This window comes from Anopheles darlingi, chromosome 3 (assembly GCF_943734745.1).
Source record: "Anopheles darlingi chromosome 3, idAnoDarlMG_H_01, whole genome shotgun sequence".
Taxonomy (NCBI): domain Eukaryota; kingdom Metazoa; phylum Arthropoda; class Insecta; order Diptera; family Culicidae; genus Anopheles; species Anopheles darlingi.
This window is the reverse complement of record NC_064875.1, coordinates 60,177,042-60,197,072: the sequence shown is the minus strand read 5'-3', so window position 1 is coordinate 60,197,072 and position 20,031 is coordinate 60,177,042. Positions and strand designations below refer to the sequence as shown.

At 48.1% G+C, this 20,031-nt stretch overlaps 4 protein-coding genes across 7 annotated transcripts in view; 1 reads left to right on the top strand and 3 right to left on the bottom strand.

The window, feature by feature from the left end:
• The first annotated feature begins 213 nt into the window (after window positions 1-213).
• On the top strand, window positions 214-3,314 carry LOC125954724 (uncharacterized). Its single transcript, XM_049685246.1, has 8 exons — window positions 214-737; window positions 811-950; window positions 1,041-1,184; window positions 1,263-2,099; window positions 2,187-2,380; window positions 2,463-2,949; window positions 3,017-3,119; window positions 3,201-3,314. The coding sequence occupies exons 1-8, from the start codon at window positions 551-553 to the stop codon at window positions 3,272-3,274; spliced, it is 2,166 nt and encodes a 721-aa protein (XP_049541203.1). The 5' UTR covers window positions 214-550; the 3' UTR covers window positions 3,275-3,314.
• On the bottom strand, window positions 3,151-6,558 carry LOC125954723 (nose resistant to fluoxetine protein 6-like). 2 transcript variants are annotated; one of them, XM_049685244.1, is made up of 11 exons: window positions 6,271-6,555; window positions 6,035-6,177; window positions 5,812-5,961; window positions 5,575-5,740; window positions 5,369-5,503; window positions 5,078-5,274; window positions 4,835-5,004; window positions 4,409-4,771; window positions 4,181-4,331; window positions 3,778-4,110; window positions 3,151-3,695 (listed from the first exon to the last, which is right to left on the bottom strand). In XM_049685244.1, the coding sequence occupies exons 1-11, from the start codon at window positions 6,401-6,403 to the stop codon at window positions 3,462-3,464; spliced, it is 2,175 nt and encodes a 724-aa protein (XP_049541201.1). In that variant the 5' UTR covers window positions 6,404-6,555; the 3' UTR covers window positions 3,151-3,461. The 2 variants fall into 2 exon arrangements, with proteins under 2 accessions (XP_049541201.1, XP_049541202.1); XM_049685245.1 differs by having other exon boundaries at window positions 3,513-3,712; window positions 6,271-6,558.
• Window positions 6,559-10,372: 3,814 nt separating this feature from the next.
• Window positions 10,373-13,789, bottom strand: LOC125955670 (nose resistant to fluoxetine protein 6-like). The gene is made up of 13 exons (XM_049686811.1): window positions 13,659-13,789; window positions 13,229-13,521; window positions 12,955-13,162; window positions 12,718-12,882; window positions 12,435-12,658; window positions 12,202-12,374; window positions 11,961-12,129; window positions 11,470-11,663; window positions 11,237-11,393; window positions 10,976-11,165; window positions 10,762-10,904; window positions 10,554-10,668; window positions 10,373-10,476 (listed from the first exon to the last, which is right to left on the bottom strand). Exons 1-13 carry the CDS (start codon window positions 13,786-13,788, stop codon window positions 10,373-10,375), a joined length of 2,265 nt encoding a protein of 754 aa, XP_049542768.1. The 5' UTR covers window position 13,789.
• A 581-nt stretch (window positions 13,790-14,370) lies between these two features.
• Window positions 14,371-20,031, bottom strand: part of LOC125954722 (probable beta-hexosaminidase fdl) — a 29,321-nt gene continuing 23,660 nt past the window's right edge. For all 3 annotated transcript variants that reach the window (XM_049685241.1, XM_049685242.1, XM_049685243.1), the window contains 4 exons: window positions 19,667-19,953; window positions 18,391-19,133; window positions 18,155-18,311; window positions 14,371-18,084 (listed from right to left, as the gene is read on the bottom strand). In XM_049685241.1, coding sequence (XP_049541198.1) covers window positions 16,926-18,084; window positions 18,155-18,311; window positions 18,391-19,133; window positions 19,667-19,953 — 2,346 coding nt within the window. In that variant the 3' untranslated portion in view covers window positions 14,371-16,925. The remainder of the gene's footprint in view (window positions 18,085-18,154; window positions 18,312-18,390; window positions 19,134-19,666; window positions 19,954-20,031) is intronic.

Here is a 20,031-nt window from a genome sequence, read left to right as displayed (position 1 = left end):
TATTGACCAATAATATTGCCCGTATGTAGCTCACTTTAGTTGTTTTCGTTGGAAGCCATTTTGAACAAAATATTGGTGTTCTCTTCTGCTGTGAGAGTTTGTAATATAAGTCGACGAAAACATTTGTTCTTCACACTAGATCAGTTCTTTCTTGAAAGGTAAATTACAATAGGCTGGCGCTGGGTTGTGTATCGCTGTATATTTCCTATCGCTGCTATGGTCTATAGCGACGGATGGGGCTTTCCATAGTTACGCTATGGTACTATGATAATATTATAAAAAAAAAATGCCGAAACATATCAAGGAATAACGCTGTTACAATTAGTTAACGAAAGTAAATCTCGCTGAGCGGAATCGGTACTCTTTACACCTCCACGTGTCAATTATTACAGTGAATGGGCCAACCAACGAAGGAAATGAACGCATGCCAGATAATTTCGAAGGTCAATGGACACTAGAATCCAGGGAAGCGTGTCCAACCGGTTCACCGGGAATCCAGTTTACCTTACTTTAAAGGAGTTATGGAGAGAAAGGATTTCCTGTAGTCGAAATGTTTGAACCCTCCTGTGTCGAGGAGCTCATAGGTCCTGGTCAGAACAGTATCGACATTCGGTCTGTGCGGATGCATTATTCGGAAATGGCTCTACCCAGTAAAGGGATCAGTTTTGCGTTTTGCTTCCTGGTGGTTCTTGGCAGTTCTCAGTTGGTTTCTTGCATCGAGGAATCCCCGTTGAAAGGTGTTGTTTCGTGAAGAGAGTTTCGTGTTCCAATTGTGATATTGTGCTCTATTCTGTGCGTGTCCTGTTTCAGATGATTACGATACGATGCCACCACTGTACCTGTATGAAGATGTAACCGACTGCTTCGAGCGATATAAAGCCAGCCTGTACTGTGTCGTGAAAACGGTCATCAAACCGAATCCGAAGTCCGTTCTGTGGAACACGATCGAGGTAGCAAGATGGCAAACGATTGAACGTGATTGGTATTGATTCGTCTGGTTTTCTTCTTGATTTTTATTGGTTTTGGATCTGGTGCATCAGAGGTACTCCAAACGTCCTTCGTTCCACGAGCACTCGCTGCTCGATCGTGGTTTGTGTGTTGATGCCTGTGCGGCACTGGTAGAGGGCTTGGAGCCTGGTGTGCAATCCTTCCTCGATACACAGCGGGTGACGGTAGAGCCTTATGTGAGTTAATTGTACGAATTCCGGTCTGGTCGGTAGTCGGTGCTTAAGAACGTATCTGCATCCTCTTTTGTGTTGTAGTTTCTTATGAAGCTGCTTTCGGACGACAAGCTTCCGGCTCGGCAGATGCAGTACGGTCGTATGCTCAACATTTGCGCCAACTATCATCTCTGGATGCGATACAATCTCACGGGCTATTCCGAGCTGGAACATTGCGTCACCAAGGAGACGCACCTGTCTACAACGATCACTGGTTACCATGTTCTTTTTGTGTTACTCGTGCTCACACTGAGCGGCCTAGTGATCTATGCAACCGTGATGGATTTGCGTGGAGCACGGATTATTCCCAACAACAATAACAATAATGATGCTGCTGCACCTTCTATTGAGCCTCTATGGATGGAGTTTTCGGTGCGTCGAACGTGGGCGCAACTTGTGGCACCGCCGGTAAACCAGCTGCACCGTGATTTCGCCTTCGTCGAGGTGTTCCGGCTGCTTTCGGTGTTTAGTATACTAGTCATACACGTGATGATCGGCTATAGTGTTACTCCTACGGCCAACATGCGTCCGCTGGAGGAGCTGTATGGTCATCCGGTAGTGCAATCGTTGGGTAGTGTTTTCCCCTTTCAGGTGCACACCTTCTTCACGATCAGTGGCATGATGTTGGCGGTGTACTTCATGCAGTATGCCGCAGGGAGACGCATCGGATGGTCCTACCTGGGCAAGGCCATTCTCGCTCGCTACATTCGCATCTTTCCACTCATGTTCCTTGTGTGGCTGTACTACGTGTCGTGGTTCGATCGGTTGTCGCAAGGCCCTGGTGACTATCGCTTCTTTGAGACGGAGAGAGACAATTGCCGAGCGAATGGTTGGCTTATCTTTCTGTTTCTCAATAACTATTTCCAATTAAACAACATGGTAAGGATCATAGCCCTTAGCGCAAACATAAATTCGGAAAGTCGGTGGCCATTTACATAATCACGATCCTTCCGTTTCTCTATGCAGTGTATGCAGAACTCGTGGCACCTTGCAGCCGATTTTCAATTCTTTCTCATCGGACTACCGCTCTTGCTGCTCATCAACCGACATCCAAGGCTGACCAAACCGCTCCTGGTGCTCGCTGCCGGCTTCTCGCTTGCTGTACCGACCGCCAATCTTTACTATCACAAGATACCCGGCGCTTTTCTGACCGTTTTCAAGTAAGCACAGCCTGGCGCTAAAGCTTGCAGTCGGTAATGGGCGATAATAACTCTATATTGTGTTCCGCTTTTCTTTTATCAGGCCATGCAGGTTCATGCTCTACTCGCGTCGTGAGTTCCACTACGATTACATGCTGTTCCATACGAACACATGTAGCTACTTTGCAGGATTGTTTGCTGGGTTGGCCTATCATCGGTTAAAGACGAATCCCTCCTTTGAGCTGGAATCTATGAAAGGCATACGTGTGTTGAGATGGGCACCGCTGGCTTTGGTCGTTGGCCAGGCTTCAATGGCTTTCATCTTCTACCAGCTGGACTACAGCGAACCGATGCTGTGGAATGCCATCTTTGGAGCGGTTCATCGTTGCAGCTGGGGCGTAATGTGTGCGGTGGCGCTCTTGCATGGTGCAACGGTGTGGCGTGCAAGGTACGCCAAGATTCACACACATCCCATCGTACTACTGCTCAGTCGACTATCGTACGGAGTGTTTATGGTGCAGTTTTCGGTACTGAAGCTTTACGGACGAAATGCCACCGGTACTGGCCTCGACTACAACTGGTGGATCTTTGTAAGGATAGCTCATAGTAGCGAAAGTGCTATATTACTAATTATGAGATACCGGGTATTCTTTCCAGCTCGATACAGTTGCTTTTTTATGGTTTTGGAGCTACGTATCTGCGTTTGTGCTGGCCGTGCTGGTCGAGTTCCCGATTGCTGCCATCTGTAAACGATTGCTTCGTAAGAACGAGGACGGGGGCAGAGCCGTATATCCTGTATTATGACTAAATTATGTTTTATTAATCTCGATTTGATTCGCAGGCTCGCCAAAAAGTAAAAAACCGAATTGCGAACATATGGCATCATTACATCTTAAAAAGGACAAAAGCAAATGAGCTGTCGACACCCGTTTCCCCACTAATTCCAAGCAATACTCCTAAATATACGCAATGTTTTTGAGGGAAAATTGACACATTTGATTTTTTCTACTATTGCACATGCTAAGCATGGAGGGTGCCTACTTTAAACATTTATCCAAATCCTAGATGCTAGAAGTTAGAACTCATCGCTTCAGATACGCCATTAACAGCGTTCCTCTGATGCTGCTGGTTTCACATCTGCGCCATTCATGATCGTTGATATCACAACTTCTCCATTCGGGGCTTTACAAGATGCCGAACCTACCAATGATGGTTTGTGTTTTCCACCATTACCTAGCAGCAGCTTGAGCAAAACATCGAACGGTTTCTCTACCAGCAGGAACGCTACGAGCGCGATGGCGTACGACAGCACGAACGTTGAGCAGTAGGTCGATATCTGTCAGGAAGGAAGAACTTAAAGCAGTTGAGTGATCGGAAAAGAATTTATCAGGTACCAACATAGTCGGAGAAAGGCTTACGATCAGCTGCACGTTGATGCGCGTGTCCTCGGGATAGTTGGCGAACACGACCTTTAGCACGGTCATCTGCATTAGATAGAATCCGAACCCTAGCCGTGCAAGCACTCTGGTAAATGTGTTTCCCGTAAACCAGCGGGCTAGGGGCGTGTTGCGGTGATGGAAGGTGAGCAGCAGGAAGGTCGTCGAATAGAAGGCACCGATCGATACCTTGTGCACCCCGGACAGTAGTGCCATCCAGGCGGAGGGTTTCGTGAAGTGGATCATATTGTAAAGGGGCGCCTGCAGTGCAAACCCAACGATTGCGATCGAGCCCAGACTAAACAGAATGCGTAGCTGGAATGAGATTGAGATTGAAATCGAAATAAGAATCGATCGTGATTGAGCTCTCTGCCAGGGTACTTACCATGCTGAGCGGTAGCGTCAACTCTTTGCGAGCGATTCGATGGTACAGCAGGCCAGCGATCATACCGGCAAAGTAGCTGGCGCAGTGCATTTCCGTCGCTTGATAAGACTTGACAAAGTACTCATCATACCAAAGCTGATACTCGTTGCCTCTGTGGGGTGCATAATGGGTAAGGAAATGTAAGTGAGTATCGAGCAGCGATCGAGTAGCGTATCGTGCGAAACTCACTTCATGGTTAGTGGCATCATGGCATCGAGGGCATGCAGATAGGTATTGGCCATCGGTAGAACAAATCCAACCACCCCTAATCCCGTCGCCGTCCAAAAGGTGGCCTTGGGGAACCTCCAAAGGGCGGTCATTATGCAGAGACCCACGACAAAGAGCTGAAAATCGGCCGCCAGGTACCAGGTGTGGATCAGACACTGCTCTTCCGGTTGATAGTAGTTGTTGATGAACAGAAAGTTGATCCACCATTTCCGTCGACAGATGAGGCGCATCTTCGGCTGAATCTTGTAGCCGGACGGCGTCGTCAGGAAGGTGTCATAGTGGGACACCGTGAACAGCATAAGCACCGCGTACACGGGCAGCGACCTACGGAAAGCGAACCACGAAAATTCTCAGGTTTAGTCTGTGGGTCCTTACCTCTTAGCTTACCTAAGGTATCGATTCACGAGACCCTGCCAGAGGATGCTGAGCCGAAAACGTTTATTTTCCGTGTGCTGCAGGAACTGGACGGCTAGCAACAGTCCACTGATACAGAAGAACATATCCACCTGTATCGGGGCGACCGAGAAGAGCATCTGCGAGATCGGATGAGCTGAAAACTGGAGGACGAAATCAGAAGGACGGAAAAGCGTTAACTTACAGGTACATCATCCACATGCGCCTCTTCCTAACCTGCTCCATTGCCAGTGGATTCTGAGAGGTAAACATGCACATTCCGATAAATACGTGCAGCAGTAGTATGAAGCTCATCGTCAGCACGCGTAGCTGGTCGATAAAGTATAGATCCTGCTGGTACTGTGCTCTGCACGATTTGCGTGTCAACGCGGCCCAATTCCGACGCAACGAGAATGCCGTTAACGCCGTAGCAACTGTGAAGGGGAGTAGCGTAAGTGATCAACTCACTTACTGCGAGTTACTAAGACAGACATGCGTCTGAGCGTTACTTCCGTTCTTTCGACATACCGCGGCTTTTAAGAGGACGCTCGTAATGATCTTCGTCTGTGGCCGATCGAGCCAAGCGGGAATCGTAGCATTGTGATCCTATCGTCAGTAGAACCAGCACCACAAGCAGTGTCGTATAAGCGATATCATATGCGTCTGCAATGTTGGGAAAAGAGTATCGAATTGAGGCTTCAATTCTGGACAAAAATTTCTGGTTCTGCGGTTACCTATCGGTCTCACGAGCGTGTCGTTGGTGGTACACTCTTCGATCTCGGCGTAACCGCTCAGGTTGTACTGGGTTCGGAGGGCATAGTTTTGACACAGATTCACCAGCCGACCGTACGATTTCCGGTAATGCGTCACATTCGGTAGCAACCAATCGGGCATAATGAACTGCAAGTTATGGTAACAGATGAGTAGTATAGGGTAGCACGCAAAGCATCTTTCACAAAACCAGAACGCACCCTTTTGGTGATATTAAACTTTGGTTCAAAATACCGATCCACCGGTACGCCGGATGCAGCGAGCTGTTCCACTTCACGGGCACACTTTTCGACACACACGCCACGTGTCAGCACATCGTGATTATACTGGAAGGTATATTTGGAGTATTTCTGCAACGAACACGAAATCTCAGTAATTCGCTTGCAGCACATCCGTGGGGTACACGGGACAGGCGATCCGTACCTTGATAAGTCTCCATACCGTCGACCGGCTGTCCGGTTTGATGGCCACTTTCGTCACGCAAAACACACCCGTCGGCCGATTGTGCAGACAGTTCTCCATACTGTCGTACACCTGCAGCTGGGGCATCTGCCAGTATTCACTTTCTGCAAAACCAACAAAAAAACAAACCCCCGCGGTGTGAGAACATTTCCAGAACGACTCAATCGCAGCGAAAGGGTAGTAGAATCACTACTAACGGTTATAACCGAAAAGCACATCAAACGCTCCGACACCGCTACACAGTAGGCCGATAGTGATGATGATGGTTGGTGCACTTGGTGCGATCGCAATAGTCGACCGCCGTCGCCACATGATTGATTGAACTTTCATGCTAATTTATTTTATTTTTTTGTTAGCCTCTTCACTTTAGACACTTTCGCACGAAACAGAAACCCGGCGAACTGTCTAACCAATGTCATCAGCCTTATAGCGAGGGAGGGAGATGCTGCCAGCGCGGATGCTAGCGCTATACTGGTCGACCGCTGGTATAGCCGAGAACCGTTGGATCGGCATCAAGCCCCTTCTCCTGCAAAAATACAGGGTTTGTTGCTGTTGCTGCTGCCACTATTGAGTCGCTCGCGCTACGCATACCTGCAGTGATCTGTAGTAAACGACTCCCTCAGAGGATATCAAAGCAGTCAGTAGAACTTTCCTCCATCAAGAACGTCTCAGTGTGTCTCAGTGTTCCCGCTGAGACGCGTTGACAGAAATTGAAGGCTTGGTGAAGGCAACCGTGTTCAGTAGCGCGTTGGTTGATTTGCATTCCTAGCGCGAGTTGGTGGAGATGTAATTTATCATATCACTGTCTGTGTCCAAGCCAATCCAATCAGACCTTTATGCGGGAGGCAGAGGAAGTTCGGATCCTCAATATCAACTCCACGGCATAGTGAATGCCAAGCGAGGGGATTTTTCAATTTTCATTCATTTCGATCCGCCCTTTTAGGACGTCATCGAAACCTTCAAAGGTTTTCCATTTCATCCGACGGTTATGGAATGAAACAAACCGCGGCGTTTCGGGGTTGCTAATCGATCCGTCAGGAAACAGGCCTGTAACCAATCTCCGGCCCCGTCGGAATGCAGACCAAATGGATAATACGTTTTGACCATGAATTTGAGAATTTCATCGTTTCTGTTGCGATACTTGTTTTTCGATGGTTTGAACGCCTCAACCAAATCGCAGGATTGGTTTTGAACTGGAACTGGTCAACATGTTGGATGGATGCATTTCGTAATTTCTCCGATGGAAACCAGTTATGATAACCATTTATGACAGCGGCAACAGGGCGGAAGTATATTCTTTTGGTTTTGAACTGTATTTTGGGACGAGCCCGTGCCGGGTAGTCCGTTGTTCAAGGTTTCCATGCAAAAAGGTTCAAGGATGCATATCGTCATAACCTGTTATCTGATGCGGATTTTTAACAACGGCAACACAGTGGAAGGTGGCAGCAGATTGGTTTCGAATGCCAACCGCAGGTCACTGCCTGTGAGCAGGTGATCTTGAACAAACCGCTTCCTCTAGACGGTTCTTCGATTGAACGATTTTCGGCATATCCTTGGGAGGGAATCCTGATTCTAGCAGTGGATAGCAGCTTTGCTATCAAGCTATTAGAAACATCTTTAAATGTAGGACAAACTCTTCGATACAGAATGACTAAAATGCGGTACCTGGTAGCTAAACACAGAAAATGCTCAATAATCCCAGGCCGAGGAACAATATTCTAAACTAGATCTGTCGTGTTTGCAACATAAAAACATCGGTTGCACATGTTGAGCACATTGAGTTACTAGGCCAAGTTATACAATAACCCAGACCCATTATTGTCATTGTACTGCCCAAGGCTACTGCGATATCTTTTTAATAAGTCTATTCGATTAATTAACTTTTTAGCGACATGACATGATAAGGATAAAAAATTGAAAGACTGAGATTTTTAACATTTAGTACACCACAGCAGGCTCCAAACAAAGACCGCACAACCGACAAGCGATGAAAGCCATTGGCGTGCTCGATTGATGCAATTAGTTTTTTAACGTCGCGCATACAACAAAAAGAATTACGATACTTCCTTATAATATCGTTGATGTACAACGAGCGTTAATAGATCAATATATTATGAGGACGATTAGCAAAAAAAAACAAAGGATATAATTCGGAAAATTGTTCCAGTGACTCGTTTGACCCCAAAATGATCAGTAGATCGCCCGGACCACCATTACTGCCATCGTAAAAACCCCAGCTTCCATTAGTTTTCGCGCATGCTTTCATTGCCCATTACAGTACCTCACAATCCACCGCCAAGATGATTACTCATTGCGCACGCATCACATTCAACGCCAGACCCTGGGGTTCGTCTTCTCTTTTGCAATCTCCGCGTGTGCGCGAGCGCGAGCAAAACGCTAATGGCTGATGAAGGCGAAAGTGTTTGTTCATCAACAAATTTTCACAAAAAGAACCATCACAAATCGTTCCATCACGGGTGAGCATGCAATAACGTTTGGTCACCATTCAATCAATCAAGAGCAGCATGGAAAGCACACTCCCACCACAGTGGTACCGCCCGGCTGGCTTTTCAAGGTCAGATCAGCTGTTCCGCGGTTTACGGCATCGAATGAATGAATGGATTGCTTCCAGCAGCAAGGCAGCAGGGCATTCGGGCGGGCGGCCGCGCGCTCGAGCAGCTTCACGCATATTTTCGCGCCACCGGAAAACCGGTTAATGGCGCACGACCACGATGGCATCTCGGTGGCAGGTGTATGATTATCGTGACGCGGTCAGCTAATCGTCGGACGCTGACAGAGGAGACGGTTTTCAGAATATTCGAAAAGCGATTTGTAGTCTGTTATCGGAATGCCAATCCATCCGTTAATTAGCAAGATGCAATTTAGATAAAACTCCGTAGACTGGGGCTGACAGGATTCGCTCGCACGGCAAGGACCGTCGCCGTTGCAACTGATTTGCATCGGTACTCAAAGGCTGCCAATTACAAATTATAACCAGGCACTTGGCACACTATTAAATGAACTCAACGTTCGTGTTACGCGTGCGTTCGCTATCGAGAATGTTCCAAATGGTTCGCGCTCGGCATTCTGGCGATGCGTTCCGGTATCCGCAAGAGAATCCCTAGTGTGAGGGTTACACTTTGGCACCGTTTGACAACCGATCATCATCAATCACTAGTCTAGACTGGACTAAGCGTTGATGTAATATGCAACCACGCATGCGTAATCAAGGCTCCATCAGTGCTACACCCTCTAATGCCAGCCTAATGTAACCTTCTGGATCGGCGTTTTTTTGTTGTTGTACCAGTTGCGCTGCAAATGGTACCCGGGGTTGAAGTTTCTGGAATGGAAACTTTAACTAGCTGGACGGGTTTCTGGTCCGGCGGTTCATTGCTAGAGAGTGCGAATGCATAATTTCAAGATTTGTCGAACAGTCTTTTTCCGCCGCGAGCAACTATTTTGCGCATTTCCTAGAACGCGATTTCAGCTTTTAAATACTCTACTTTGTTGGCCCAGACGTTGCAGCGTCGTGGCCGAGGATTAACCGCCAACCGCCTGTAGCGATGCAGGAAGTGAAACTGGTAATGGTGGCGACATGCCAAAGTAAATAGCGAGTGATTGTGATAAAAATGTGATCTAGAGCTGGACAGTGAGGGAACAAGACGAGAACAGCATCGCTCACGCATGATTCTAAGATGGAGTAAACCGGTAACTTTCCTATTGACGCATTGGTCTATCGCTCTTGTGAATGCAACAACGTGGATCGGATTCGAAAGCTGCAAATGTTCTCCAATGGGTTCTTGGACCCTCATTTCGGACTTTTTTTTTATCCTGTACCCAGGAACATTCCAGTCCTTGCAATAGTCACAGTTTAAATTTCAAATTTATATTAGTGATCTCCGATACATCGTTTAAAACAGCTTCACTTTCTCAATAAACTCATCCTCATCCCTAATTATTTTTTGACTATCAGTCATTTTGTGACCTTACTATTGGATTGCTTAGCTCGTACTTGACTTTCACTAATAATTACATTCCACATAAATAGATGTCATTTAAATTGAAACGGCTTCGTTTGATGCAATTAGAGATTTTTAGATGCCAAAAAAAATTCAAAAACTGATATCAATGTTTGGAAAAAGAAAAAAAACTTCCTCTTCGGAATTACGAACAAGTTTAACAACACAACCGACAACATCTTCTTCACGTAATGTGCTTTACATTATTTATTGAGACATGATTTATTGCATTTCACCCTGGTGCGATGATGCGAGCTAACTGCCACGCAGCGAACCTAAATCAGGTTGTAACAGTCGCCGTATCTGCCTCCCCGATTGCTGGACCTATCGTCGATACCGTTCCGCCATTCTTGACCAACTGTATTTCCTCCTTGTAAACACACTCTGAGATGGAAAGGATGAATAAAAAGCGAAGACACTCATCGGTATCGGTATCACCAAATCGGCCATTCGATACGTACCATGTTTCGGCGAGAGGAGCACCTTCTGAACATTGGCAAACGGTGCCTCGATCAGCAGATACATGAGCGTTCCCATCAGATAGGCCAGCACAAGCGTCGATGACGTCGAAACCAGCTACCGAAGGGCGGAGAGAGAGGTACGAAAATCGAAAGATTAACACGTCCGTGTACATATCTCTGCTAATTTCTGTCCAAGATTTTGACCTACGATTCGCATGTCGCTAACATAAACCGGCTGCCGCACGTTGCCCAACGTGACGCGAATGATGAAGAGATGGCACAGAAAGGCACAGTAGGTCACCTTGCCCAGCGGTCGAAAGATGGGGCTACAGAGAACGCGTCGCAGGACTCCTGGTGTGGTGTGCGTGTTCGTGTGAGAATCACATGTTAACTATAACGACGATGACGACAACCGGACTTACCAACGCCAACACCGAGTGCCAGCCCCAGGAACAAGATGGCGAAAAGGAGTCCCCAGAGATTACGGCAAAAGCCGGCATAAAGCGCTATCCAGATGGCGGGCTTCTCGAACTCGTACGCGTAAAAGAGGTACGCCGACAGGAGCATCGCTATCGCCACCGGAAGTGCGGTGTAGCAAAGGATGCGGAAGAGCTGACGAGAGAAGTAAAAAAGGGGGCATTAGAAACGCGGCTTGGTTTGTTGGTCCTCCCTCCCCGCCACACCTTATAGCGTCGTCCGGCGGCATCGAAACCTCGTTGCTTCAGCGACCGATATATCAATCCGCCCATCAGACCGGCCAGGTAGCTGCCAGCGTTAGTGTGCGTCGGAATGTACATCAGGCGGTACATCGGATCGTACCACAGCACGTACTTAAGGGCCCTTCAGGAGCGCAAATAAATTCCAACATAAAAATGGCCCCTCCAACCATTCGTCCTTTAAGCTAATCGCCACTTACTCCGGCCGCAGCATCACGACACCTTCGAAACGGTTCACGTATGTTACGATGGCCGGTGCGAGGATGGAGGCAACCGAAGCGAACGCAAACAGTGGCTTCCGTGTTTTCGGATAACGGCACGTCACACCGAGTAGTAACAATCCGAGAACGAACAGCTGGAAATCGGTCGCCAGGTACCAGCTCTGCTGAAGGCACTATAATGGTAAGGGTATTGAAAATGGGGAAGGACAGTTTAAAGGTCTTTTTCCGGCTAAATTGAGTTCAATATCTCGCGGGCGATTGTGATAATGATGGTTCATTAAAAAAAAAGAATAATAACATCCATCACCTCATTACGAACCAGACTAATGCGTGCAATTAGCGGCGTTGTAAAACTAACACGAAGGGTAGGTAGACCATTTGGTCAATCACCAACGAACGAAACGTAAAGGCGGTTCCCCATTAGCGGCTAGTTGGGTTGATAAGCGTGCACCTCGGTGTGAGGCACCTACCGGTTCCGATACGGTGAGGTAGTTGTTGACGTACAGCACGTTCGCCCACCAGTTGTTGCGGCAAAAGGTACGCTCCGTTTCGGCCAGACGCTTCCAGATCGGGCCATCCTGTACCCGGATCAACCACGTGGCATCCAGCAGCATCATGAACCCGTACACCGGCGTTAACCTGCGGCACGAAAGGCGAAGGCAACCTGATTTATACACGATACGGAGCTTTTCTAAGGAGTGCGTTCGTTACCTTAGAAACCGATAAAGAATGCTCTGGAACATCTCCCGGCAACCGAACGGGTGTCGCTGATCGGTGAACTGTCCGCTAAACTGAATCGCCAACAGGAAGCCACTGATCGTGAAGAACGTCTGCACAACGGTGACACCGTTCAGAATCAACATCGTCACAAAGCGCCGATAGTGCTGAAGAGAGAGGAGGGCTCATGATAATGTGAACACAAAACGATTCGAAGCGACCATTACCATCTCGACGTACTCGGGATTGAGTAGCGGAAGGATACAGTTGAACAGCATCGAATGGCCAGCGATAACGAGATACATGATGAGAAAGCGGACGGCATGAATGAAACGAAGGTCATCCCGTGATGATGGTGGGTGGCCAGTGGTGAGGCGCTTTTTCCCCGGAACCGTTGTCAGTGTGTGCCAGTTGCGAGAGAGAGAAAAGGCCACCAGCAAGCGATTGGTCACTGTGTTATAGAAGAGGGTTCAGCGTTTGTCGAATCAACGATTCCGATGGCATACTGACGTCCCATCGCTCCAACGGATCGATAGTAATCCTTCACCCGATCCGATTCCGTTCCGACCTCGCTTGATGGTCCTATCCGATGCCGATGGCAATCGTAACCCGTCGAGAGCGTTGCCAGGAGGAGCAGCAGTCCAAGGACGACTAGAAACAGCACGTCTACGCCATCTAGAAACGAGAAGCAACCGTGGTGGGGGATACATATTTCATCATTTAGAGCACGCCGGTATCCCTAGTTACCTAAGGATGCTGCCACTGTTGCTGGTGGTTGTGGCGCAGATTTTTCTACGTCACCATCGGCTCGTCGTGTCGTACAGTACTCGACGGTAGAGTACGCCATCAGGGCGTATTGACGCTTGAGCTCGTAATTGACACATTGATTGGCTAATCGGCGGTACCGGTTGCGCCAATCGAGTGCCCCACGGAACGTGTTCGGATCGAATGTGATCTGGAAGGCATGGAGCAATCTCACAAAGGGAGGGAGCGAAAAACAGGGAAATACTGAGTCACTTACCTCCTCGGCACCATTGGGCTCGAAACGCGCCAGGAAATACTTCATCTGCGTTCGATGATCAAACCGGCCGAGCAGCTGGTGACACCGATCCATGCAAAGACCCCGCTGGAGCCGATCATGCCGGAAGCTCCGTTTCGTGTCGACCGAAAACTGCCGTATCACCGTCCAGCGAGGGTTGGTAGCATTCGGTACAATCCAACCATCGACCAGACAGTAGATAGCTCCGGGCTTCGCTAAGCAGCGATCGTAATCGTCGTACTGGTAGAGCGGTGGCATCTCGTAGTATGCCGTGACTAAGACGAGCAGATAATGAGATGAAAGGGCAAGCATCTAATGAGCATTGCGTGAGGCATTCACTGACGCACTTCGGCGTTTTAGCTGTCCAGTTTGTGGACTACTTCTAATTAATACAACGCTAGTTAATACTCACGGTTAATGGTTCGGTCGTTAGGACACGCGGAACTGTTTCCAGCATCCTCTCCATCAGCTGATACGCAGCATCCGTGCAAAAGGAACAACAAACAACCGAATCCAACTACCACCATCATCTTCATCCTCATTCTGGAACGGCCAACCAAGAAAGTCCGCACCCGGAATGTTACTGAATCGCTTGCGTTACCGTTGCGACGAGCAGCAAGCTCCGACGTCCATCGGAAACGCAACAAAAATGCAACATAATGCACCACTACGGTGCACGTCATTATTTAGTGATTTAATTGCTAGTACGTAACGCATTCTCGTCGCCCACTCCATGCTAGCACTAGGAAGAATAGGGAACGTCATGCAGTGGTATATTGATCTATAATTAAAAGCCCTCCAAACCTTGACTCGACGTGTGGTGTGTGGCTATTCGGTGGTGCAGTCGCTTGGCATTCGCTAGGTAATGCAGTGCTGAGTTTGCAAAGCAATCGTACACATGTTCTCCGTATTTCGCCAGAGGAAAGGACAGCGGCTATCAATTTTTAATGTGGACCGGGGAAGGGCCAGGATTGCCGGCTGCGAAAAGTGCATCTTAATCGAGGCGTGCGACACTGTTCGTCGTGTTGCTAACGATAGCTACGTTTGCTGAAAAATCTAGTCATCATCGATTGCGGTGCGAAGTACGAGAATACACACGAAATAACTAATCGAAAGATCTGTAATGATTGAATCATTTTCGTTTCTTTATTTCGCTATCTTTTACTAGTAAAAATAAATCAATTTCATTAGAGAGTGAGAGAGAGCGCACACGAGAGCCACTCGTTTAGCATTTTTTAAATGAGAAATATCGTTCAATCGCTACACCGGAAGGTATCGCTCATCCTTCCTACCCTATCCATCTCTTTAGCGTGCCGGCTAAGGCTTGTTAGTCAGCATAAATTATTCACTCCGCCCAGGTGCGTCACCGAGGCAGTAGCGGAAGGGTTGATTCTCTCGTTTATGATATACAAATGAAATAAAATAAAAAGTGAAAGAGAAACCCCTACTCATTGTACTTCTGTTCTTTTTTTGTTTTGTATCGATTCAACTAACAAACAACCAACAAACTGGCACGTAAGGTAACGCGCGATTAGCAATAAAACAAACAAAAAACGATAATGAAAATGAAACCCAGCTTATATATGACCACATGCACAGCTCCTTTCTACCGTTATTATCCGCCATTCAAAAGCTCGTCAGCATCATCGGAAGAGTATCACTTCACGCGCAGCCTTAGTCGTAGTAATGCCAATATATACCTTTTCGTCCTCGTCAAGAGAACAAGTTTAACAAAGTTTTACCTAAAATTAGTGCTCATAGTTTGCAAGTTGTTAATGGGGTTGAGGATCGATTCAGTGTCACTCCGTTATCCGTTTATCATCCAGCAACTCTACTGCATCCGTAATCGCTCTTAGTAGGCGATAGTGTCCCATCGTAGAGGGAAAGCACTGCCCGTATGTGTTATTGAGTGAGAGTTTTATGAATGGCTGGTCCATGTTTGGTAGCATTTTCTAGTTCCAGGCTAGATTTGCCTATATAGTACACCACACCATGCCGAGTGAACTACTACCGCTTGTATTTATCGTAACAAAGTTATCCAACGGAAAGAAAGGCAACGCTCCCCAGGCAACCATATCATCCTGGCCTATATATTTTTGGTCGTTGATGAATGAGACGAAACAAATAACGCATTCAGCCTGTCTGTGTTTTGTGTGTGTGTGTCCTACCATTACAGCTTCCCTTTGTTTCACTAACTATATAACATTGTTCTTGCTGCTAAATATCCTACAGTGTGTGCACTTAGAATAGTAAAGACGAGTATAGAGGGGAGCGGTGCGATAGGGGATTGAGAACACCCGGGTTGGCAAATGGAAAACACCAAACACCGGTGACCGGTGGCCGGACCACGGTGGTCGTCATGTCGACTCTTTTATGGCATCGTTTTGCTTAACGGATAAATAATCCACTAAAACAGGAAGGTAAACATCGTAGTAACACGGTCAAAATAAACACTTTGCATTACGGGAGCGTTACACAGATAATATTGCAAAGTTCAAACGAAACAGTAGTGAACACTAAAAAGGTACGAAATCCTTCTACAGGTCATCAAGTGTATGTGTGTATGCGTGTGAGGGTGTTAATTATGAAATACAATTTTCATGTTTTGTGGCCGCGTCGAGGCACCATACGCGGTCGCAGACGAAGACGAAGCTCGCAGTCGTAGCTCTTTCTTTCTCTATCTCTTGGTCTCTCTAGTTTTTCTATTCTCTTTTTTCTCGTACTTTGTTTAACCGAGTGTGGTTTAAGGCTAACGTGATCAAAGCCTACTAATAATCTCGTTTTAATCAGCTACGGGCGCAGCAGCCTAATCATAAACACAGGATTCTGTCCGTTATCCATTATCCGGAGGATGTACTTAAGTACAACCAATCGCGTCGGCCGTTGAACTAGCTCAATCTGCTCCGAAACAATCAAAGTCTTCTTCATTTTTGTTCTAGAAATTAAATACTTTTATCGCCATTAAAAAAAAACCCCAATTATATTCATCTACTGAGTGACACAATTTTAATAGAGACTGGTAGAGAGCGAGCGAAAGAGGTGGCTGAGTGTGGGAGAATAAAAGGAATTCTTGTGAATCTCAATTTGTTGAAAAATTCTCCTCGTCCCCTTGCACGCGTCAATGCTGATGTCTAGAGTGCTACGTGAAACCTCCGTATAAGTAGCTACCGTATCATTGGGGCCTGTGGTTTACCGTTGAGCTCCGGGCCCCTCATCATCGTTCTCATAGTATTATGTACAACTTTTCACTCTATCCGTTCGAAGCTTCCTGCCATAAGTATCAGGCAACACACCAATTTCGCTCAGGCCACACGAGTTGTTCGCTAACTGCGCCTAGGTATAGATTGCTCTTCAGTAGAATTCTTAATCTCACTTCTTTGCTCTTTGTTCGGGTACCGCCACACCCAAGACCACTAGGTCCGACCGTTTCACTCACTAGTGTGTGTAGTCTGTGTAGTTCAGGTTCCATGATGATCCGTAAAAAAAAAAGAAAACATTCATAAGGAATACCGTAGGATCGCAGTCCTATGGTCATAGTATCACAACCTCAGCGTATTCCACGCAAACCATCGTCATTATCATCATTGTCATCCTCATCAGGGGTGCTGCTCATCACTAATCATTCTTTCCATTTATCCCCTCGCCTTTAGTAGGCTTAGTAGAACGGATTGGCGTAATATCATACACACTCGTCCTGATTCTGGGCACAATATTTCGGGAATATCGGTTCCGCTTTCAGCCCTAGCTCTAGCAGACGGTTACGGAACACCGACATTCGGTTGTACACCTCGAGCGGTACCGTATCGCTGTACCGCTCCTCAACCGGATCCGTCCACAGTCGCTCGGCTAGGGCGGATGCGCGAGGCCAAAGGCGTGAGTCTAGTATGGATTCATCGACCTGTTCCGTCCATAGGCACGCCTCTCCACCAAGGATCTGGCGCATCTGTAGCGAGGTAAGCTTCATTTCGTCCCACGGTCGATGCTTGTACACCGTCTGCCAGTTACGGTACGGTGAGCAGGCGGCCTCGCCGGTTGATCGCCAGCTTCCAAATCCACAATCCAGATACCAGGCGTCCACATGCGAGATCACCAGATTGTAGCCGGCGTTAATAAGCTGAAAGTTCTCGGGCCACTTGCTCCCACCCCAAACCTGCACCGCAAACACGTTCCGCGGCAGACAGGGGAAGCTCGTCAATCCGCTCGACCACACGGCTGCCGTTCGTGGAATCGAAGCGTTCTTTCCCGCCGCCAGCTGTAACCGGTGATATGATTGCTGCATGAAATCGCACCAAAGTGCCCGCATGTCGGAGTCATTGAAGTGTTGCTGCCAGCACTCCAGGTTCACCTCGTCGCCACCAAGATGGAAGTAATCGAGCGGACCGACAATCTCGAGCAGCTCCTCGTACAGCCGCTGGAGGATCAGGTAGGTGTTGTTGTTTTTGGGATTTAGCTGTCCACACGGTGGTTCACCGCAATAGTTACTCCACGGTTGCTGGTTAATGCAGAGGCTCAGCTCGCCTAGGCCATGCTTTGGTCCCCAGTCCCAACCGTTGCCTGCGTGTGCCGGTGCATCGATCTCGGGGATGATTTGTATGCCGCGCACCTTCGCAAATGCCGTTAGCTCCCGCACATCGTCCGGTGTGTACACCTCGTGCTCCGAGTATGCTCCGTAGCGTGCCAGCTGTGGATAGTGTTTCGAGACGAGCGGAAAACTCTGCGAGTCCGTAATGTGCCAGTGGAAACGATTCAACTTGGAGTGTGACATTCCCACGATCGCGCGCTTGATCGCGTCCACCGAGAAGTAGTGCCGAGAAGTGTCCAGCATCAAACCACGGTAGCTGCAGGAGTGGGGAAGAAGTGGTATGAAACAACTGACCATTATAGTCAAGAGAAACAATCAAGACTTACTTAAACTTTGGCACATCCTCGATCGAGGCTTTGTTGAGCATCTTTAGCGTACGTTCCTCGTCATCGAACCAAATTAGCTGCTGGAGCGTCGTCAAACCGTGCTTCGCTCCGAAGAAGGAATGCGCAGAGATCTTTGCCCGCAGTACACGCGCCGAATCTGAAAAAGGGACAGTTGCAGTAAATAAGTGAGCGATTTTCACTACAGACCACAGGAGCTATGGCGCAGATCGACTTACGGGTTACGCTCATGTTGTAGCGTTCATCGGTGTGCAGCGTTAAGTAGGTTTCGGCCGATTTCTCCACGTGCAGGCTCACCTCAACAGTGTCCACATCGTACCGCTTATCACTAACCAGCGTAAAGAAATGTAAGTTTCCTCCCGTACTAACTTTGTGCTTCTCCTTCGCGGATTGGCCATTCGCCGGCAGTCCAGCACCCTCACCACCATCATGGGCAGCCGCCTCATCACCATTATCATTGACCGTTACCGTGGCACCACCAGCCATACCGTTCCGTAGCTCCGGTGGAATCGCATTCGCCGGCATTGCTCCTTCGATCTCCTCGAGTGTTGCACCACGGGCCACCAGTATGCCACGCAGTTCGGCACGAAACACATCGAACGCTTCGTGAAGGAGCCGTTCGACCGCTTCGAAACCAGCCGCCGTATTGACCTTGAGCCGCATGTCGGACAGTCGGAAGCGGGATGTCTTACTACCGATCGTCGTAGCTCCGGTTGGCTGCGGCCAGATGTTGATCGGACCGCAGGTCATGGCGCACGTCTGGTACGGTATTCTCTTACCACCGGCCGTTTTCGACGTGGTGCTGCTGCTGCTGCTACTCCCGCTGGCATGCGGTTGCTGTTGCTGCGCCGATTGCGCGTGCAGATTGTTGCTATCAAAGTTCTCTTCGACGCCATCCACGAAATGATGCCGAACGCAGCGATTGTTCACACACTTGTACGTCCACGAGCGTTCGATGGGGCTACGGGGTCCAGTCATGAAAGTAGGAAAAAAAGACGAGATTGAAAGCATAAGTAGAGGGAACGGACCAGAAACCGATTTGGATTTGAAATGGAGAAGGAAAATCCCATCAATCCACTAATTGCTACATAGTTTTCGGTCAAAAGAAAACATTTTAAACAAATTAACTCCCCCTAATGAGCTGGCCATAAAACGTGGCCAGTTGAAGGAAAGAAGGAAGGGAAAGAAGAAAAAAATACGGCTAATTGTACTTTATGATTCCATTTCCGCTCATTCCACCCAGTGGACGCCAGCGTGGCACCTACATTTTTTTTATTATCGCTCCGCAAATTCATAAACTGCTGAGCATGCCAGCAGAAGCATGCCGTGACATCCGTTTGGTAATAGATTTACACGGATCATAAACTACTAGCGAGGGAGAGAGAGGGAGCGCGCACGCACTCGGGACGAATGTGCTTTCCAGAAGGGTCGCGCAACAAACATTATGTATATAATATATCATCATTGCTATCGCAGTGCTCCGCGCTCGCTTACCTTATCGGAGTGTCGGTGATTCGCGCATTGCTATCCCCGGTCGCCAGGCCGGCCAGGCTGCCGCCCGTTACGATGTGCGTGTTGAAGCTGCCCAGCGCGAACGTGGTGGACGGTTTGGAGGACGACTCGGAGCTACTGTCTCTCCAGTAGATGAGAAGCAGCACGCTGCCGATGAAGAACAGTAGGAGCAGCGTCCGCACGAGTGACTTCACGAGGGCCATCTTTTTGAACAAATTTTTCAAAACCGTCATCCGAAGGTTGCGCGATTGCGATCCTACCGAGCCGCGCTGCAAATACACCAAGGGATGGGAAAGAGTAGCATGTTAGTATTTGTACGAAACGTCACTTTCGTGAAACTAAAAGCA

Bases quoted from the DNA above. Each gene is read 5' to 3' on its own strand.
- LOC125954724 (XM_049685246.1), top strand. From the start codon at position 551: ATGTTTGAACCCTCCTGTGTCGAGGAGCTCATAGGTCCTGGTCAGAAC. The intron at 951-1,040 runs GTAGCAAGATGG...CTGGTGCATCAG, and splicing joins TTCTGTGGAACACGATCGAG to AGGTACTCCAAACGTCCTTC. The intron at 1,185-1,262 runs GTGAGTTAATTG...TTTGTGTTGTAG, and splicing joins GGGTGACGGTAGAGCCTTAT to TTTCTTATGAAGCTGCTTTC.
- LOC125955670 (XM_049686811.1), bottom strand. From the start codon at position 13,788: ATGAGGATGAAGATGATGGTGGTAGTTGGATTCGGTTGTTTGTTGTTC. The intron at 12,883-12,954 runs GTAACTAGGGAT...TCTCGTTTCTAG, and splicing joins AACAGTGGCAGCATCCTTAG to ATGGCGTAGACGTGCTGTTT. The intron at 10,905-10,975 runs GTAAGTCCGGTT...ACACCACACCAG, and splicing joins GGCACTCGGTGTTGGCGTTG to GAGTCCTGCGACGCGTTCTC.
- LOC125954723 (XM_049685244.1), bottom strand. From the start codon at position 6,403: ATGAAAGTTCAATCAATCATGTGGCGACGGCGGTCGACTATTGCGATC. The intron at 6,178-6,270 runs GTTAGTAGTGAT...TTGGTTTTGCAG, and splicing joins TGTGCTTTTCGGTTATAACC to AAAGTGAATACTGGCAGATG. The intron at 5,962-6,034 runs GTACGGATCGCC...TGTTCGTTGCAG, and splicing joins CGGTATGGAGACTTATCAAG to AAATACTCCAAATATACCTT.